Source organism: Chelmon rostratus, chromosome 10, assembly GCF_017976325.1.
Source record: "Chelmon rostratus isolate fCheRos1 chromosome 10, fCheRos1.pri, whole genome shotgun sequence".
Classification (NCBI taxonomy): domain Eukaryota; kingdom Metazoa; phylum Chordata; class Actinopteri; order Chaetodontiformes; family Chaetodontidae; genus Chelmon; species Chelmon rostratus.
In genome coordinates, this window is record NC_055667.1 from 2,155,770 (window position 1) to 2,173,316 (window position 17,547).

The 17,547-nt window shown below is 43.2% G+C and overlaps 3 protein-coding genes across 5 annotated transcripts in view; 1 reads left to right on the forward strand and 2 right to left on the reverse strand.

The window, feature by feature from the left end:
- Positions 1-447: 447 nt before the first annotated feature.
- On the forward strand, positions 448-4,743 carry si:dkey-93l1.9 (uncharacterized protein LOC562339 homolog). Its single transcript, XM_041946545.1, has 4 exons — positions 448-573; positions 3,412-3,646; positions 3,905-4,040; positions 4,122-4,743. Exons 1-4 carry the CDS (start codon positions 529-531, stop codon positions 4,204-4,206), a joined length of 501 nt encoding a protein of 166 aa, XP_041802479.1. The 5' UTR covers positions 448-528; the 3' UTR covers positions 4,207-4,743.
- A 247-nt stretch (positions 4,744-4,990) lies between these two features.
- On the reverse strand, positions 4,991-9,384 carry emd (emerin (Emery-Dreifuss muscular dystrophy)). The gene is made up of 7 exons (XM_041946546.1): positions 9,130-9,384; positions 8,709-8,787; positions 8,171-8,266; positions 6,922-6,956; positions 6,795-6,820; positions 6,035-6,094; positions 4,991-5,948 (listed from the first exon to the last, which is right to left on the reverse strand). Exons 2-7 carry the CDS (start codon positions 8,785-8,787, stop codon positions 5,756-5,758), a joined length of 489 nt encoding a protein of 162 aa, XP_041802480.1. The 5' UTR covers positions 9,130-9,384; the 3' UTR covers positions 4,991-5,755.
- A 1,056-nt stretch (positions 9,385-10,440) lies between these two features.
- flna (filamin A, alpha (actin binding protein 280)) overlaps positions 10,441-17,547 on the reverse strand; it is a 49,593-nt gene continuing 42,486 nt past the window's right edge. For all 3 annotated transcript variants that reach the window (XM_041946636.1, XM_041946637.1, XM_041946635.1), the window contains 13 exons: positions 17,356-17,529; positions 16,662-16,823; positions 16,361-16,564; positions 16,103-16,255; positions 15,893-16,015; positions 15,233-15,499; positions 15,006-15,143; positions 14,654-14,769; positions 13,289-13,421; positions 12,980-13,156; positions 12,670-12,888; positions 12,345-12,542; positions 10,441-12,095 (listed from right to left, as the gene is read on the reverse strand). In XM_041946636.1, coding sequence (XP_041802570.1) covers positions 11,911-12,095; positions 12,345-12,542; positions 12,670-12,888; positions 12,980-13,156; positions 13,289-13,421; positions 14,654-14,769; positions 15,006-15,143; positions 15,233-15,499; positions 15,893-16,015; positions 16,103-16,255; positions 16,361-16,564; positions 16,662-16,823; positions 17,356-17,529 — 2,249 coding nt within the window. In that variant the 3' untranslated portion in view covers positions 10,441-11,910. The remainder of the gene's footprint in view (positions 12,096-12,344; positions 12,543-12,669; positions 12,889-12,979; positions 13,157-13,288; positions 13,422-14,653; positions 14,770-15,005; positions 15,144-15,232; positions 15,500-15,892; positions 16,016-16,102; positions 16,256-16,360; positions 16,565-16,661; positions 16,824-17,355; positions 17,530-17,547) is intronic.

Here is a 17,547-nt window from a genome sequence, read left to right on the forward strand (position 1 = left end):
GATAACTTTTACCTTAATAATACTGTAAGTGCTTGGACTTGTTCATGGCATAGACCAAACACAAATGTTCAGAACAATTCAAGATGTTTGCAGATCTACATGGCATGAAAAAGCGCAAACCTTTTGCCTTATGAAGGTGTGGACAATGGAGAAGTAAGTGCTTCTGAATCACTGCTGTGGACGCTGTTCTTCCTCTTATTGAAATATTATGTCAAGTCACTTTCTGATACTGAGTGTTTTTGTAAGCTGTCACACATGAAGGAGACAGAGTTGTAAACCTTTCTGTTATTCACTGTGGGAAGAAACTGAAGCCCTACCAGGGTGAGGTAGAAAGTGATCATATGTGTTGTGAGCAGCAGTGGGAGGGTCTCTGTCAGGTCGCTGTAACTGGACAAGTTGCCTGACTTGTTCTTCCTGCCAACTGGCTCACCCCTCTGTAATGTAAGAGCAACAGTGATCTCTGACGACATCTGAACACACTCACCGCGGCACAGAGCTGCTGGATCTGCAGTTATCGCAGAGGGCAGAATGACCACAGAGAGCATGGCTCTGAATAAACTAGGCGACGTAGAGGTAAGCAACACAAACAATATTCATTCATTCACATTTACACCATGAGTCACTTCCATGCTTCTTATTTCCTTAATCATATTTATTCATTTATATAAGCAGTATTTCAAACTCAGGTGCTCTGTTAAACAACTGCTTTCTGTTCTGCTCTGTTTTTGTTCTGCTCTTTTCTCTCTTTGTCCTGTTCTGGTCTGTTTGTTCTCTTTTGTGCTGTTCTGCTCTGTTCTCTCTCTGTTCTGCTCTGTTCTCTTTTTGTGCTGTTCTGCTCTGTTCTCTTTCTGTTCTGCTCTATTCTCTTTCTGTTCTGTTCTCTTTTTGTTCTGTTCTGCTCTGTTCTGTTCTCTTTTTGTGCTGTTCTGCTCTGTTCTCTTTCTGTTTCTCTGTTCGTTGTTGTTTCTGTGCTCTTTCTTCTGCTCTGTTCTCTTTTTTTCTGCTCTGCTCTCTTTCTGCTTTGCTCTCTGTTCTGCTCTGCTCTGTTTTTTGCTGCTTTTCTCTGCTCTGTTTCTGCCTTCTGTTTTCTGCTCTTTCTCTCTGTTCTGCTTTTGTTCTTTTGTTTTTTTTTTTTTGCTTGTTCTCTGTTCTGCTCTGTTCTCTTTCTGTTCTGCTCTGTTCTCTTTTTGTGCTGTTCTGTTCTGCTCTGTTCTCTTTCTGTTCTGCTCTGTTCTCTTTTTGTGCTGTTCTGCTCTGTTCTCTTTCTGTTCTGCTCTGTTCTCTTTCTGTTCTGCTCTGTTCTCTTTTTGTGCTGTTCTGCTCTGCTCTGTTCTCTTTCTGTTCTGCTCTGTTCTCTTTCTGTTCTGCTCTGTTCTCTTTCTGTTCTGCTCTGTTCTCTTTTTGTGCTGTTCTGCTCTGTTCTCTTTCTGTTCTGCTCTGTTCTTTCTGTTCTGCTCTGTTCTCTTTTTGTGCTGTTCTGCTCTGTTCTCTTTTTGTTCTGCTCTGTCCTCTTTCTGTTCTGCTCTGTTCTCTTTCTGTTCTGCTCTGTTCTCTTTTTGTGCTGTTCTGCTCTGTTCTGTTCTCTTTTTGTTCTGCTCTGTTCTCTTTTTGTTCTCTTTTGTTCTGCTCTGTTCTCTTTTTGTTCTCTTTTGTTCTGCTCTGTTCTCTTTTTGTGCTGTTCTGCTCTGTTCTGCTCTTTTTGTTCTGCTCTGTTCTCTTTTTGTTCTCTTTTGTTCTGCTCTGTTCTCTTTTTGTTCTCTTTTGTTCTGCTCTGTTCTCTTTTTGTCCTGTTCTGTTCTCTTTTTGTTCTGCTCTGCTCTGTTCTGTTCTCATTTTGTGCTGTTCTCTTTTGTTCTGCTCTGTTCTCTTTTTGTTCTGTTCTGGTCTGTTCTGTTCTCTTTCTGTTCTGTTCTCTTTTTGTTCTGCTCTGTTCTCTTTTTGTTCTGTTCTGTTCTGTTCTCTTTTTGTTCTGTCCTGGTCTGTTCTCTTTCTGTTCTGTTCTCTTTCTGTTCTGTTTTCCTTTTGTTCTAAACTTCCTAAACCTAAACTTCACTGAGGACCATGAATAGATGATAAATAGATGCAGATGATAATATCCCAGCTCCCTTGATGTAGTCTTTAAGAACTTACACATTCATTTGGTTTACATGTATTAAGTTGAAAGAACTGTACATTACTGACAGTTAGATAATGATAAAAAGCTGATAGGATTCATAAATTGCTAAAGTTAAGGTTTACTTTAGAAGATGATCATCCATGTACCTCAGTATTCATCACCTGTTCCTATTACTGTACACAGTGTTCACTTTGACAGATAAAACTCTCTATCACATCATTACTGTAATATTATGCAGATTATGCAGTAGGTGGAGATACATGTTTATCTTCAAAAAGGGGGTCAAATCACAGGTCACCTTTACCTGATGGCCTCCACACTGGGTCCCAGTGGTTCCCAAGCTTTCACATGGCTGATGACCTCTTCAAACAAAGTGGCATCAACTAGTGAACCCCTGTAATCAAATGTTTATATATCTGCCAGTGGTGACCGGTTCAACTGAAGATTGATTTTTTATCCTTGTGTTGTTTGAATAATTGCTAAAGTTTAGAACCACAGAGAATTATCCAGTAACTCCCAATAAAAAAGTGAAGATTAGAGAAAAGTCTGACAAAGAGGTAAATCTCACAACCCCTCTGATTTGACTTGGCTGGTGGAGGTTCCAGCTCCCAGGCTGGGAACCACTGCTCACATGTCTGTCTACAGGAATGTCAGTGGTGACATAACCCTGTGTTTCTTTCCATAGCTGTCAGCTGTGTGTACAGATGAAAGAAAGCTTTGTGACTCAGAGAGAGTAGCACCCAGGTGTGACGTCTCATCTACCTGTGCTGCAGGACTGGGCAAAGCCCTGAGAAAAGCCTTTGCCTCTGATGTGGTTTAAATAGACAGAATGATTTCTTTCTCTCAGTTATGCAGGAGATGAAGGTTGGGACATTGTGATTATTTTTCTCTGCAGAGCAGCGGTTTACCTGTGTTCAGGTTTCAGTAGCTGGAAGTACATTCCCACCCAGTAACAGTCATCCTCTCTGCACATGCACGCATCATCTGAAGTGACAAATTGTCAGGTTTCTAGACTTATAGAGAGACCGTGGCCCTCAGCGTGTTGTGTCTTGTTGCGTCTGTCTCTCTCTAGCCCAGGTGAGTCATCACCTGTCACTGTGCCGCTCCCACTTCTCCTCTTTCAGCCACACCTGAGTACGGAGAGTACATGGTAACAAAATACGTATCACCTGTCTGTGGTGGAATAAGGGCGTAGTGATGCATGGACATGCATGGAGAGCAATGAGACCTGTGAAACAAGCAAACACAGGAATAAGAGTGTGCCTTCAGTTTATCCTTTACTGCCCCCCCCACAGGCACTGACAGCCCGCTCTGGAAAAGTGCATCGCCCCATCAACCTGAATCACTATGCCACTAAGAAGAGTGCGGCTCAGAGTATGCTGGATGTTGCCTTGCTGATGGCCAACTCGTCCCAGCTGAAGACTGTCCTCTACGTGGGCCCTCATTACCGTTTCTACATCCCGCTCATTGTCCTGCTGTCTCTGTCCATCACATTACAGGTCATAGTGGGGCTGCTGCTCGTCTTTATCGGCAAGTGACTCCGTCTTTAATTCTCAGTACATTGCTAAATAGTTTGACACTGAACACTTTCACTCGAAATATGCTTGTTAGAGTGAAGATTGATACCATTGTTACGAATGAGAGTGGTATCAATCTTCTCATCTAATTCAGCAATAAAGCAAGTAAGTGTTTTTTCCAAAATGTCAAACGTCCTTTAACTATTTGTTACGCTGAAGGTGACCAACACGAGCTGATTTTGTTTTTGCTGTTGTGATTCTGTGCCAGCAGTGAAGTACGATCTGAACGACACGAGGAAACACAGCAAGCTGAACAGAATGAACAATGTAGCGACAGTCTTTGTCTTCTTCACCGTCCTCATCAACATCTTCATCACAGCTCTAGGATTTGAGGGACATGCGGTCAGGTAGGCCGCTACAGAACACACACATACAGTCGGCTGTTACTGCTGGGAGCTCCTGTGACCTTGTTCTTGTTTTTCTTCCAGGTCATTAGACTCATCTGTGATGTCAATACCTGACTCTCACTTATCCCCTCTGCCCGCTGACCCTAACACGACTGGTGGCATTTAGACCCATCTCTAGACCAAAATAATTTCCTCGTTCACCTGTTAGCTCAAAGCCTTGAAATCTAAAGGGCTGTGGTGGGACAATTCCTTTATCAGTAGCCTTTTGAAATTATAAGTCATCTGGGCAAAGATTCACCAGCAGGTTTAATTTAAATGTTTAATTCCTGGTGAATTAATCACAACCATCACATTAGTGCTGAGAATCTTTTGTGGACCCAGAAAGACCTGGATAATCTCAGGATCGCAGAGTAAAAGCCCATCCTCAGTGACCATCGACGCAACCTCTACTTGAATACATCAACGCTGCCTCTTCTTCCTTCAAGTGTAGATGCCAACAGACTCCAGTGCAGTGTACTGACCCCTGGCCTTTGCTGTGTTAATCTGTTACCAAATGCACAGAATTTCCTTTTTTTTTTCTTTGTTCAAACTATTTAACGCCTTTCTCTTGTAAATATAAGTGGTTTACATTGTTTGTTAAAACCTTAAACTGGTGGAATTATGCTCATTTACAGTTTTGTAGGAAATAAATGAATTACTTATACCAGTAGTGAATGTGACAGTGTTGTATGTTTGGAAACAGTTCAGTGTCTTTAAGAGCAGGAGACCTGATTTCACTTTTTGAAATGTATTAACACATACAGACAACAGTCTTTGGTTTGTCACTGAACACGATGTGTACGGCAGCCCGGAAATTTAAAGACAGTCTGCTGTGTTACATAACATCATCATGTAGATGTTAGAGAACAGCTGCATAAAAGCAATCAAAGACACAAAACCGCATAGCTAAACACAGTGCAACATTTTATGCAAGAAAGCTATGAAATTGAAGGAGACGGCTAGCATTAATCTTTATCTGCTTTACTGTCAGTTAATCCCATGAAAAGACCAAAACCATGACCAGACAAACCATGTTAGTCTGCGTCTCGATGCTGACTCTCCTGCTCTGTGTGTGGCTCTCAGCCCCACACTCACTGGCTCCTACTGAGGATGGGAATCTTTAATGGCTCAAAAACACATGATTTTACTCAAACAAGAGGAAATAGTGCATTTGTTTGGGACTACTTTCAGTGGCACATTAATACACGTTTGGTGTTCTTGTTGCACTCTTAAACAGACAGGATGATGCTGACTCTGTCCTTCTGTTTGGCACCTTTCTTCTCTCTGGTTCTGTATTTTTATAGTGTTTCACTTATGCAGGAAGCAGGGAGTACTCGTGTACCATACACAAACACATGCACAACACAGACTCAGCTCTATAACATGATATAATCACAGCCTCACGCAGACTGATGATCACAACAATGGAGCTCTATGGCACAGAGGAATCCGATGTATCAGTCTTTTGGATACACAGACTATAATTTGTCTGGCTTTGGTCATTTCATAGGATTTGGTGACACTAAGTATCACCAGCCTTTAAAGCTTCATGGAATGTGTTCAAACTGTGTATCAGAACAAGGAGAAAAACAGTTTTCTCCAGAAATAACATTAATGCACAAGAAATACCTTAAATGGAATGAAAAGCAACCCTGACATCCTAACAACAAGTCAGATCATTGAGTCCCAAAAGGATTTTCTTCACTGTTAATCACACGGCAGTAGGCGTAGTAGAAGACAGCTGCTACCACAGCTAACAGCAGCAGCAGCCGCACCGCCTTCCACACGCTGCCTCCGGACTTTCTGACTGGCTCTCTGGATCGCACTGCGCTGTGATTGGCTGTTCTGTTAGTGATCTGGACAGGGGCCCTGCAGCAGAGGAGGGAAGATGGTATTTAGACCAGGCGATGACCTCTTTTGCTCAAACTCACCCGAGTTTATGCTACAAGACTCACTCTGTCTCTTGGTCCGATTCCTCGTCGTCATCTGGCTCAGCGCCGGCTCTTTGTCTTAGCCTGGATGGAGGAACACTTTGCACTTCAGCTTCAGGTTTTTTTTTTCATGCTGCTGCATATTTCTTTACTTTCCCTCAACTACATTTGACACTGAGGCGTAGTCATTCATTATTTTGCAGGTTATTTTGCAGAAAGTGAATAAATGTCTTCTTCTTCAACCATTTTTATTCAGGGACAATTATGTGCTTTTACAGAAATGCCCTGACTTCACATACATACAGCCTACAAGGATATACCATGTATGATAACAGCCACACTAATAACAATAAAGTGATGAGGAAGTTCAATACAACAAATAAACTAGTCTGCCAAGAAGGAAGGAACAACAGCAGTGAAATGCATGAAAGTTACATAAAAGGAATAAATAAGCATATCATCTGGCATACGTTGAAAAGAGTGGACCAACACACTCCTGTCTAAATCTAATACCTCTCGAGATTTGTTCCAGTCACATGGTGGAGAAAACTAAAAGCTAATTTGCCAAACTCATGTGAGGAGTTTCAGAGGATAAAACTTCCTGTGAGTGTGTGTGATGACAAGATGGATGAGAGTTTTTAACGAGACGTGAGGTAGAAGGATAACTTGCTTAGCAATGCCTTATAAACAAAAAGGAGGCGTCTTTCCCTTCTATCGCTGAGAGAACAACAGCAATGCAGGCCCAGGTTTTTCTTGTGTGTGTGTGTGTTAAATCTGCACTCACTTGTCCCCATACGCTTCATGTCTAACCTGTGGAAATGAAAGCCAGGTAGTTTGTGAGATTATTCACAGTCACAGAGCAGAGGAATCTGACACAAACACAGAGGGATAAGCAGACAGTCAGGACTCACCGGACTCTGGTATGTGATGTAGGTTATTTCCTCCTCTGCGAAGAAAAAAAAAACACATGACAGCATTAACTTACATTGGTCGGCTCTACTTTTTAATTAGTGTTTATGAAGACGATGAGCTGATGAGAACAGAAAGAATAAAATGTTCACAGAGAATGAACAGCAGATGGCAGGTCTGACACGAGAAGCTGATGTTTGTGGCTCACATTTCCACGCAGCCTGTAATTAGCATCGGTCTGATTTACAACAGTGTTACATAAGATCAGCTCCTCCTCTATTATTTGTGATGTTTGATGCTTCGGAGCAGGCAGGCCGAGATTTCAACACGTTATTTTGTGCGGATTACTGGATCTTTCAGTCACAGAGACCTGCACCTTTCGCAAGAAGCAGCGAGTGAATCACAGAGCCTTCAAGACTGTTTAGGAATCGACACAAGGTGGCCTGATCCAAACGCTGGGAACTCTTTGATCCTACGATCATTTGCCGAACGTCTTTCAGTCTGTATAATGACGGGAGGTAGAACAGACAGCAGCAACGGATCAGAGCTGAAACACTTCACACTTTTACACTTTGACAGGTGATGGTGGCTACTGTTGGCCAGCTATGGACTGGTCACTGCCATCAAGCCTTGTTTATTCCAACTTGGTTCTCTTCGTTTTTTTACTTGTTTCTCATTTTCTATTTGCAGCTTGTTTTTATGTGAGAGTGAACTGTTTTTGTATTCGTCTTTCTAAACTCGCTTGCCGCATATTGCTCCTTGAGGGACGAATAAAGTATATAGAGTATAACTGAGCTATTCTGATAATTGATTTATTGTTGAAGTCATTTTGTATCTGGAAAACAATGCCTGACACTCACTCTCAGCCTCTCTGCTGTGAGGATTTCCTCCTATTGTTTATCTCATGTGATCGTAAACTGATTATCTTTGTGGCTTGTGGATTGTTGAGTGGACAAAACAAGCAATTTAAAGACTGAACCTGTGGCTCCGACTATTGAGAAAGTAATTTAATCAGCAACAAAAGAATCATTAGCCACCTGCTAGCTCTGCAGCAAACTCCAAGGAGCAACTCTGAATCTCAATTTTAAATCTTTGCCAGCTGAACACTGAAATCTTGGAGCTTGAAATGAAAAATGAAAAAACATCCTGCCACTGTGTGTGTAAACACACTGCGTCACATTCATAGATCCACACATGAAGGATGAGCCTGACACGCAGCCCCTGCAGGGCAGCAGACGAGGAGCGTCCTACCTTCCTCTCTGTAGTAGGTCTTATCAGACGAGGGTCTCACCGGAGCCTTCTCCATGGCTTTTTCAAGCTTCTTCTCATACAGCTCTCGAGTAGAGTCTGTGTTCACACAAGCACATCAACAGTGTTTCAATATCCTTACCCCAGTAAACAAAAAATCTACAAAATATGACTTGTCTGCATCATCTGAGTGTTGGAGGGAATCTGGGTTTCATCATGTGAAATGTTAAAATGAATCGGTGGCTTTTGAAAATGTCTACAGGAGTTTGTTTCTATTTTATTTCTGTTCCATGATATTAAGATGCAGGCTGGGCTGCTGCCTTGTAGAATAAAGGATCAGTCAGAATATTCAGAATATGCCCACTGTAGACAAATGCAAAGAACCGGTAGACCACCTCACAACACTTATGTGTTAATACTGAGTGCTCTCCAGCACAATGATCTTAGATACTAGAGTTGTTAGTCTTGTAATTACAAGTGTTAAACATGATGAATTGGTGGGTATGAGGCCATGACAGAATGAATGTGGGCATTCTCTTACCGACTATAGGTCCATGTTTGATGCCATACTCAGCAAGCAGCTTGCTGATGTCCTCATCACTTTTGTCTCTCAGAGACATCTGCAGACAGATGGACAGACAGGCAGACACAGGGCGGTGAGACAGGCCGAGCAGCGGCTCAGTCCAGCAGGAAAACTTCAAGACAAGAGCTCGGAGCGCGACCTCATGGTCAGGGTTGATAGTAGAGGAAACATTTAGTCAGAGTAAACGACTCCACCATAAACCCCATGTTTGTTCCCTGTGGCAACACTTTCCTACATGTGTCCAGACCGCCTGTTCAGAAGAAGAATAACCGACGTCGCGGCTTTTTTTTTTTTTTTTTATCTCCGCAGCAGTAAAAGCAAGCGATTGAAAAAGGGGTCAGTTCACAGTTTCACAGCTGAAATGAAATGACTGACTTACCTTTGAAAAGTCTAAAGACTCGGCGCCTGAAAATGCGACAACAGGCGAGCAGACTACAGCAGCAGGGTGGGTGTAACTTGTGGAGATGTGGACGACATAACTTGGCACACGGTCAGATTTTATGGCGCTATTAGCCTGCTCAGCTAGCCTCCGTGTTCATTTAATGTGAATTAAAGACGTGTACTGTTCTCCGCACAGAAATTCAGCTGAACGTGACACCAGCACGTTTTTTCGTTTTCACACATCACAGTGGGACAGGACAGGAGGGCGTAATAATGCAACTAATTATGGCTGCATTCCATTTAGCTGCTTCCTTTTCAGGGTCCTGGTACTGTGCCTGTTGGCTCACTCTGGTTCATTTACCCAACACAGTCAATTTCTAAAAAATTACAGAAATCACACAGTGAACCGTGTGGATTGCTTTTATTTTGAAACAGTTATCTATATTTTTGTGGGACTAAGATTTGTTTACTGAGTTTTTTTGGTGTTTTTCGGAACAACACCAGTTCAATAGTGTGATAATTTGAAACACAACATGAACGAAACAGCTACCAGGACTGCGATCATGTTTTCATGACATTGTTTCTGAAGGCATTTTTTCTTGTGTTATCCTTGATGGTTTTGCATCAATTTTTTTGGTGTACAAAACAAATAAAGTTGAAAAACATTACCATCCTGCTACTACAACTACTAAAATTCCTAACGATAAAGATCCCATTTGAAAACTCCAATTATTGTTGGCACTTTTCAAATGTATTTGTTACTGGATATAATTTCTTCCTGAGGCTGTTTGAGCAGCATGTAGACTTAACAAGAGTCTTGGTTATCAAGTGCAATAATAACATTTAAACAAATGGCTTCTTAAGAAAAGGCGAGGCTGTTGTCAGAGCTCTGCAGAACAATAAGAGGTTGGGAAACCTCTCAGAAAGAGTCCCTCTCCTGCAGCGCCCTCTGGAGGTAGAAAGTGAGTCAGGCCTAATAAGGAGTTGGAGTTGGAGTTTTCCAGGAAGGGCGTTGGCTGCACGTTCCAGTTATGTACACATTTTCCACTCACTGGAAACTTCTGTGGATACACACTTAACACACTTCCTCAAGTTACTCCTCATTTAGATAAAAACTCTGACTTTGGTTTTAAAGGCTTCTTATAAACTCTACTCAACAACAGCACGCTAGGAGTCAACTTGAGAACATCAATGAATTCATTCATCATGAATTTCATTATCATAATTTAGAATCTTCTCTTTTCCATTCAGTCAGTGTGAACGAGACAAAGTTTTCTCTTGAGAATGTCAAACACAAACCAAACAGCCATTGGATTGACAGAAAAATACTTAGACAACTTTATTGTGTATCAAAATACTGTCTTACAAACACTTTTAAAGCATTTTTTTTTATTTAGGACAAGATTCATTTTTTTGTTCTGAAAGATAGATTACGCACAAAGCGAACTGGAAGGATAAGGGGGGGGGGGGACTGAAGGTGGTGAGATACAAACACTGAGCAGAACACAAAGCAACATCTGTTCTCTTTCGTTTTTGGTCATCGTGTTTTCAGGACGTGACAAACCACGTCATCTTCAGCCCTTCGGTCCAGCACAACTTTAGAAACATCCCTTTTTAAACCTTTGAATTTCTTTGACAAAGATCCACACTGAAAGGTGAACGACCACAAACACACCACGTCATGATGATGTTATTCTGAAACAGAGGCTGTCTGTATCCTAAGAGTTCTACAACCTAATAAACATGCAGAGCACATGTTGGTATCACACATTAAAACACACAAAAATGTCGTCTCCCATCAGCGGTGTTGACAGAGCAGAGCATGTGTGAGACAAACGATGAGTAAGCTACTGTGAAATGTGTCTTTCTCCTCTCTGTTCACCTATTTCACCATACCTATAATCCTCTGGAATTATTCCCTATTCTAATCCATGTTAGGGCTTGAAGAACAGCAGTGCCTAAAACTGGATCACAGTAGCAGCAGGTAAAACCACTGCATTAGTTAAAGAGCATCATGAACACCACATGCTGGGGTGGACTGGGCCAGTGCTGAGCATTTGCTGTTATAAGTAAGGGACAAGCTGTTCGTCTTTTATATGGACAATTTAAGGTCTTCCATCAAAGTGTGTCATGGTGTGTGTCAATCTTATATAGAAACCCACAGGTCAGGAAGACACATTACGTCTGACACTATTTGGTTCAAGTCCTGTGATTGTTCATAAAAAACTGAATCCATTATTTATGTATGTAAGAGTAGCTCCTCCAGTGTAAACATTAACCTTACATCCGATGCTGGGCTCAGCGAGGCTAAAATCGACTGCTGCTACACTACGCTAAGCTATCCTATTATTCTACACTAGTACAGACAAATCTACTAATGTCCACTTACAGTAATAAAAAAAGGTGCATCTTTTTCCTCCCTACATTTTCTAAATGATGTGATTGGCAGAATGAAAGAAGAAATGGCGCGACTGATCATAACGAGAGGAATATTCTGTGTCTATGCATTCGTATTTGGGAGATTCTGGACTGGGTTACAGGGGACATGTTGGTTTTAAAACACTCACTTGAGGAAAAACACAGACTGAGGGTAAACACTGGTGTGACAGTTTGTTTTCTGGTTGGTTAAATAGTTATAAAATAAGATGGAAAAAAGACAGAAATCTTAATTTGGAACATTGGAGGGACATGGGAGCTGTAAACAATGATCGGTTAGATGCAAGACAGAATTTCAGTTGTTTAAACAGTGGTATACGTTTCTGATGGTGGAGCTCGGTTTTTAGACAGTGATGTGGTAGGGGCTGCCAGGGATGTGTTCATCTCCCCACTTGACCACCAGGATGTACTCTCCCTTCTCTTTGAGCTGGTAGCTGACGTTGTACAAGCGGTTGCCCAAATGTTTCACTAGGATCTCCTCACAGGGGACCTTGGGACCATCCACACCAACCAGGAGCATGTTACGACCTGTGGATGGAAACAGAACAGATAAGAATCTACATCAATACGTTATTATTAGCTTATTATATTGACTATGAATGAGACCACTTAGACAACTAAAAATTATGTGCTAGTGTTATACTGCACACTTCCCTAATTTCCCCAGCAGGGGATTAATAAAGTTGATCTTATCTTATAACACACACTGTACACCGTACATGTAAAGTGTTTGTAGCAGACATGTTTCATGGTGGCGTGGAAAACAATCAAACACACCTGCTTTGCTGCAGTCAACACTGAAGCTGTTTTTCTGACCGATGAAGCCCTTGGTCAGGCCCAGACCCTTAGCCACCACCTTGCTGGCGTCTGACTGGGTGGGAGCACCCTGCTGAGAACAGCTGATGGCACGGGTCACAGGGTCAACCATGACAGAAGAGGTTTCGTGCATACTATGGCTGGCCACGAGCTTGGAACCTGGAAGATGGAGAAGAGAGCGTAAATTAATCTCTGAGGTATCTTCATTCAGTTTTTAATGTCTCTTTTGCCTTTTTAATGCAAATCCCTCCATTTTGTTTCCCTGAATTACAAAAATTTTCCTCACCAGTGATCTTGGCCTTGAAGGGGCTTCCGACAATGTGGTAAGGACCGCCGTATTTGATGGAAATGAGATAGTTGCCAGGAGCCATTGGGGTGTATGTGACCCTGTAGCCTTCGGGGCACTCCACACAGTCCATCTTCACCTTTGAGGGACCGTCGATGGTCACAGCTAAAGCACCAGGGCCAGCATTGCTCGTGTTCACCACAAAGTCACACGCAGTTCCTGATGGAGATTAATGAGGTTTAGCAGGACAGGGAAATAGACTGTTTTTTCATTTTGTTCTCTTCTGTTGTTTAGAGGAGCAATGTTCTACCTGTGGTGCCTCCCTCCAGTCCTGGTCCGTAGGCGGACACCATCCCAGGGTCTCCAGCCTGGCCCGTCTCTCCAACTCGGATCTTAAACGGACTGCCAGGAATGTGACTTCCGTTGAACTTCACATCGATTAGATAGAGACCATTCTCTCTGGGGATGAACCGGACTGCGTACTTATCTAACAGTGAGGAGGGGAAAGGTAAGGCACACCAAAACGTTTTCTCATTTTTAGCAACACTGTCGTAATTCTCGCCAAAATGTGACAACGTGTCAGCAGTCTGAAGGTTTCAGATGTCATCCCTGGGGTTACCTTGATCAATCTCAGTAACACAGCACTCCTCCAGAGCTCCAGATGGGCTGTGGACCTTTGCATCAATCACGCCCTTCGCTCCGTTCAGGCTGACGGCAAATGATGCCGGCTGGTTCACCTTCAAACCCGACTCCTGCTCGACAACACATACTTGCACATTTAACACTGTATCACCATTAATGAACACAACCTGCTAACCACAACCATCAGCAAACTGTCACTCAGTGCTGTCTACTTAATAGCATCATGATCACCACAGTATCATACTTAAATAATATATTCTACTATCTACCTTACCTGGAGGTCGCTAACAAGGCTAAAGAGGAGGGCTGTGCAGTGAAAAGGCAGAGAAAGCAGATCTTTGTGTGAACAATTACACAGACACAGAAGAGAACAGAGAAGGAAAGAGTGAAATACTTCAAGAACGAGCTCGTGTGCAAGTTCCACAGTTCTGTCTGTGAGTGTATGTGTAGGTTTATGTATATATGTGAGATATCTGTGCTTTTGTGAGGGTGGGTCTGCATGCAAGACTCATGTTAACGTATGAAAGTCAGTGTTGTTTGGAGGCCCACTTTTTTCCAGAAAAAGAACAAAATAGATGAAAAGTTCTGCAGGATAAAAGTAATAATACTCATGGTTGATCTCATAAATTTCACTGAGTGAGTCATAATGTTTGTCGAGTGTCTCATAATTTTGACTTATTAGATTTGTCATTTTAATTTAGCATACATTTTCATCTATTTTTTTCTGTATTTGTCAGAAACGGGCTTCCACAGAAGTTGTTCGTGCTGGTGAATGTAGAAAGGAAAAACAGCCCATGTCAGACCTCTTTAACCCTTTAGCGCCCCATATCACTGAGAGGTGGGAGGCTGTTGGGAGCCTTTAGAATGAGGCACGAGAAACACACACAGTCCTCTAGTATTCCAGGAGCCCTTGCACTGCCTGACAATGCAGTAGCAGTAGAAGATGCCGATCCTATGTCTGTAAATCTCAACTCTCATCTCATGCCTAAACTTGAACCATATTGGCCCCCTAAAACATTCACTACTCTGCTATATACTTAAAACAAACTCTTACACTTCACATGTAAATTGATGAATAACACATTGTCATCTGCTTTTGTTACTCAATACTATCAAGGTCCTCATGAGCTGAACTTTAGAACCTTCCTAAAAAAGGTAGAACTTATTGCAAGTCTTTTGCACCGTACTGTACAAGTCTCCATGACATTCTGTCCACACCTGGACTCCTTCAATTTGATATAGCACCAAAAGTAAAACTATGATCTGCTGCTGCTGCATTGTAGGCAGTGCACTATGGCCTGGTGTGTGCGCACACGGATGTGTGTATGTCTCAGAGCCTCACCTGAAGACTGGCAACAGTGAGGCGACGGGCGTCATCTGACGGCGAGGCCACGGGGACGATGAAGGGGCTGTCAGGGATGTGCTCGTCGTTGAAACGGATTGACACCTCATAGTCTCCTACAGGAGAACAGATGCCAAGTCAGAAAGTCACAACAGCCACATAAATAGAAAACCAGTTACAGGCCTCCACAACACACACAGTAAGGTCTGATTTCTTCAGAAAAAACAACTTCTATGAGTGTACGTAGAGGGACAAAACAAAAACCAGCATTAACGAACATACATTTATTGGATGTAGAAACATTTAATCTGTTCTCATCCATTAATAAACATTTGCCAGTCTCTTCTCTCACCAGGCTCCTGCACGATGTAGGACACGCCACTGGAGCCATCCTTGCGGTCCTCGAAGGCGATTTCAGCCTTGCTTGGCCCCTCGACGGCAATGCTGAGACCCCCGGCGCCAGCCTCTCTTGTCCAGATGCTGAACTCAGCTACACACAACACACGGGCCAAAACACAGTCAAGCACACTGTGTAAAATAACAAATCGCAGCACTCACTCACTATCCAACGACACTAACCTGGTACTCCAGCCTCTGCTCTCTCCAGGCCCGGCCCTCCAGCACGAACCTTATGAGACCCGCCCTCTCCCAGGGGCCCCACCGTAAACTGGAACGGGCTGCCAGGCACATGCACACCATTGTATTTCACACATACGGTATGCACCCCTGTCTCGGTGGGGACAAAACGAATGCAGTAGGTGTTGTTCTCTCCCTCCATAATGTCAGCCTTGTGAATCTGGCCAGACGGGCTGGTCACCTGAGCTGTCATGTCCGCTATGCTGATCTCTGAAGAGAGAGGCAGACAGATATTTGAATCACTGAAAACACACATGCAAAAAGTGAGACTGTGTAACTTTAATGTAATGAAAAATTGACTGGATTCATTTGTTTTAAAGGAACAGATCAACATTTTGAGAGACTTTCTTGAGGTAGATGATAAGTTTGATTCCACTCTCGTGTCTGTACAGTTAACATGTAGGTGGATCCGGCAGGTTAGTCCAAAGGTGACAAAAGCCACTTACCAGCACCTCAAAAGCTATTTAAAGCTAACTGTCATTTAGTTATTATTTCTCTGACAGTGACACACCTAACAAGGCACAACAGCTGTGTCATAATGTGGAGCTTGAATTCTACCAAGGCTACAGAGAGATGCACTATTATGTCATTATTTCCTGTCACCTGGGATCTTGAGGCTGAGGTCGCACTGGCTGCCCACGTTGGCGACTGATGCTGCTCTTCTCTTCCTGGTGATGCTCTCCTTCATCCTGCCCTCCCCTGTTACCTTCACTGTGAACGCGCTCCCTGAGCACACACAAGGACTGATTCAGTTTAGTCATTCAAAACAACATTGCTGTTCTCTGTAGTCCCTGGCTGTTGGACGATAAGCACCTGGCACATGTTGGTCGGCGAACTTGATGTTGATGATGTAATTTCCTGGCTCAGTGGGGCAGTAGGTGACCTTACAGGTGCCGTCCTCCTGGTCCTCAGTGTTGATGTCCACTTTACTGGGCCCCTCAATGGACAGGCTCAGGCCGCCATAGCCTGTATGGAAGAAACGTAAGAGAGGTTAGAAATATTACATCTGGATGACTGACAATAAAATGTAACTACCACATGTACCACAAAATATTTTTATCAAGCGTGTACCTGCATCACGAGTGTCAATGATGAACTCAGCAGGCTCAAAGGTCCTGGCCTCGCTCAGGCCCTGGCCACTCACACGCACACGGCTGGCATCACCGATCTCTGATTGGCTGATCATAACAGAAATGGGGCTGTTTGGAATATGGCGCCCGTTCTTTGTGATGTTCACCAGGTGCTCTCCGATCTCCTTGGGAACAAATGAGATGCCTGTGACAGACACATACATAGAAAGAGGAGGAGGGAGGTTAAAACAAGGATGAAGAAGATGACAACAGCTGAAACTTATCTTTTCACACACACTCACCAACATGTCCGTTACGCAGCATCTTCAGCAGGCAGGGCTCCTCGCGGCCCGAGGGCGTGGTGAGGGAGGCGGTCAGCTGGCTGACGTCCAGCTCTCCGATGTCCAATGGGATATCTGCGGCTGAGCCCACCTTCAGATGGGACATCCTCATGGAGTCATCACCTGAAGATGCAGCAGTGACAGGCCAGTTAGACACTGACAACATAAACACTCTCAGAGGACAGAAGGGAGGATAGAGGAATGGTTCCCAATCCTTCTCTGTCACGTCCACCCTGGCGTGTAAACTGACTGCATTTGTATGCTTGCTAACCTGAATCCTGACAGGCTAGTATCAGAGCACTCCTGTTTGTTTCCAAATGAATCAGATTATCCCTAAACATTTTTCATAGCAGACACTTGTCATAATAGGAAAGGACAGGTGGAACTGATAACATTAATGAGGGCTCTGTTCCAGCAGTTACTGCAATGCACTGCAGCAGTTAATAAAGTTATTATTTACAGTTGTGTTTTCCCCTCAGCTTTGGAGCCACTAGGAAAGAGACTTATTCTTCTGGGTTGAGAGACCAGGCATCAGTTTAAGGTTATATCTATTTTTGAGTTGATCAATGTGAAAGTTTCAGTGAGGGTATGGCCCTCGACAGTGCCCTGCATATGTCCAATGAATAATTAAGGACTTGACAACAGGTGATATTACCAGTAATTCTAGCAGAGAAGGGGCTGCCAGGGATGTGCTTGTCATTGTATTTGACCAGGATGCTGTAGTCTCCCGGCAGGACAGGCAGGTAGGACACAGTGCAGGTCCCATCCTGGTTGTCCACACAGCTGATGTCTGCCTTGGATGGACCCTCGATGGCCAGAGACAGACCACCTACAAGACCATGATATG

Bases quoted from the DNA above. Each gene is read 5' to 3' on its own strand.
- si:dkey-93l1.9 (XM_041946545.1), top strand. From the start codon at position 529: ATGACCACAGAGAGCATGGCTCTGAATAAACTAGGCGACGTAGAG. The intron at 574-3,411 runs GTAAGCAACACA...CCCCCCCCACAG, and splicing joins ATAAACTAGGCGACGTAGAG to GCACTGACAGCCCGCTCTGG. The intron at 3,647-3,904 runs GCAAGTGACTCC...CTGTGCCAGCAG, and splicing joins GCTGCTGCTCGTCTTTATCG to TGAAGTACGATCTGAACGAC.
- emd (XM_041946546.1), bottom strand. From the start codon at position 8,787: ATGTCTCTGAGAGACAAAAGTGATGAGGACATCAGCAAGCTGCTTGCT. The intron at 8,267-8,708 runs GTAAGAGAATGC...GTGTGAACACAG, and splicing joins CAAACATGGACCTATAGTCG to ACTCTACTCGAGAGCTGTAT. The intron at 6,821-6,921 runs GTGAGTCCTGAC...TCATTTCCACAG, and splicing joins ACATCACATACCAGAGTCCG to GTTAGACATGAAGCGTATGG.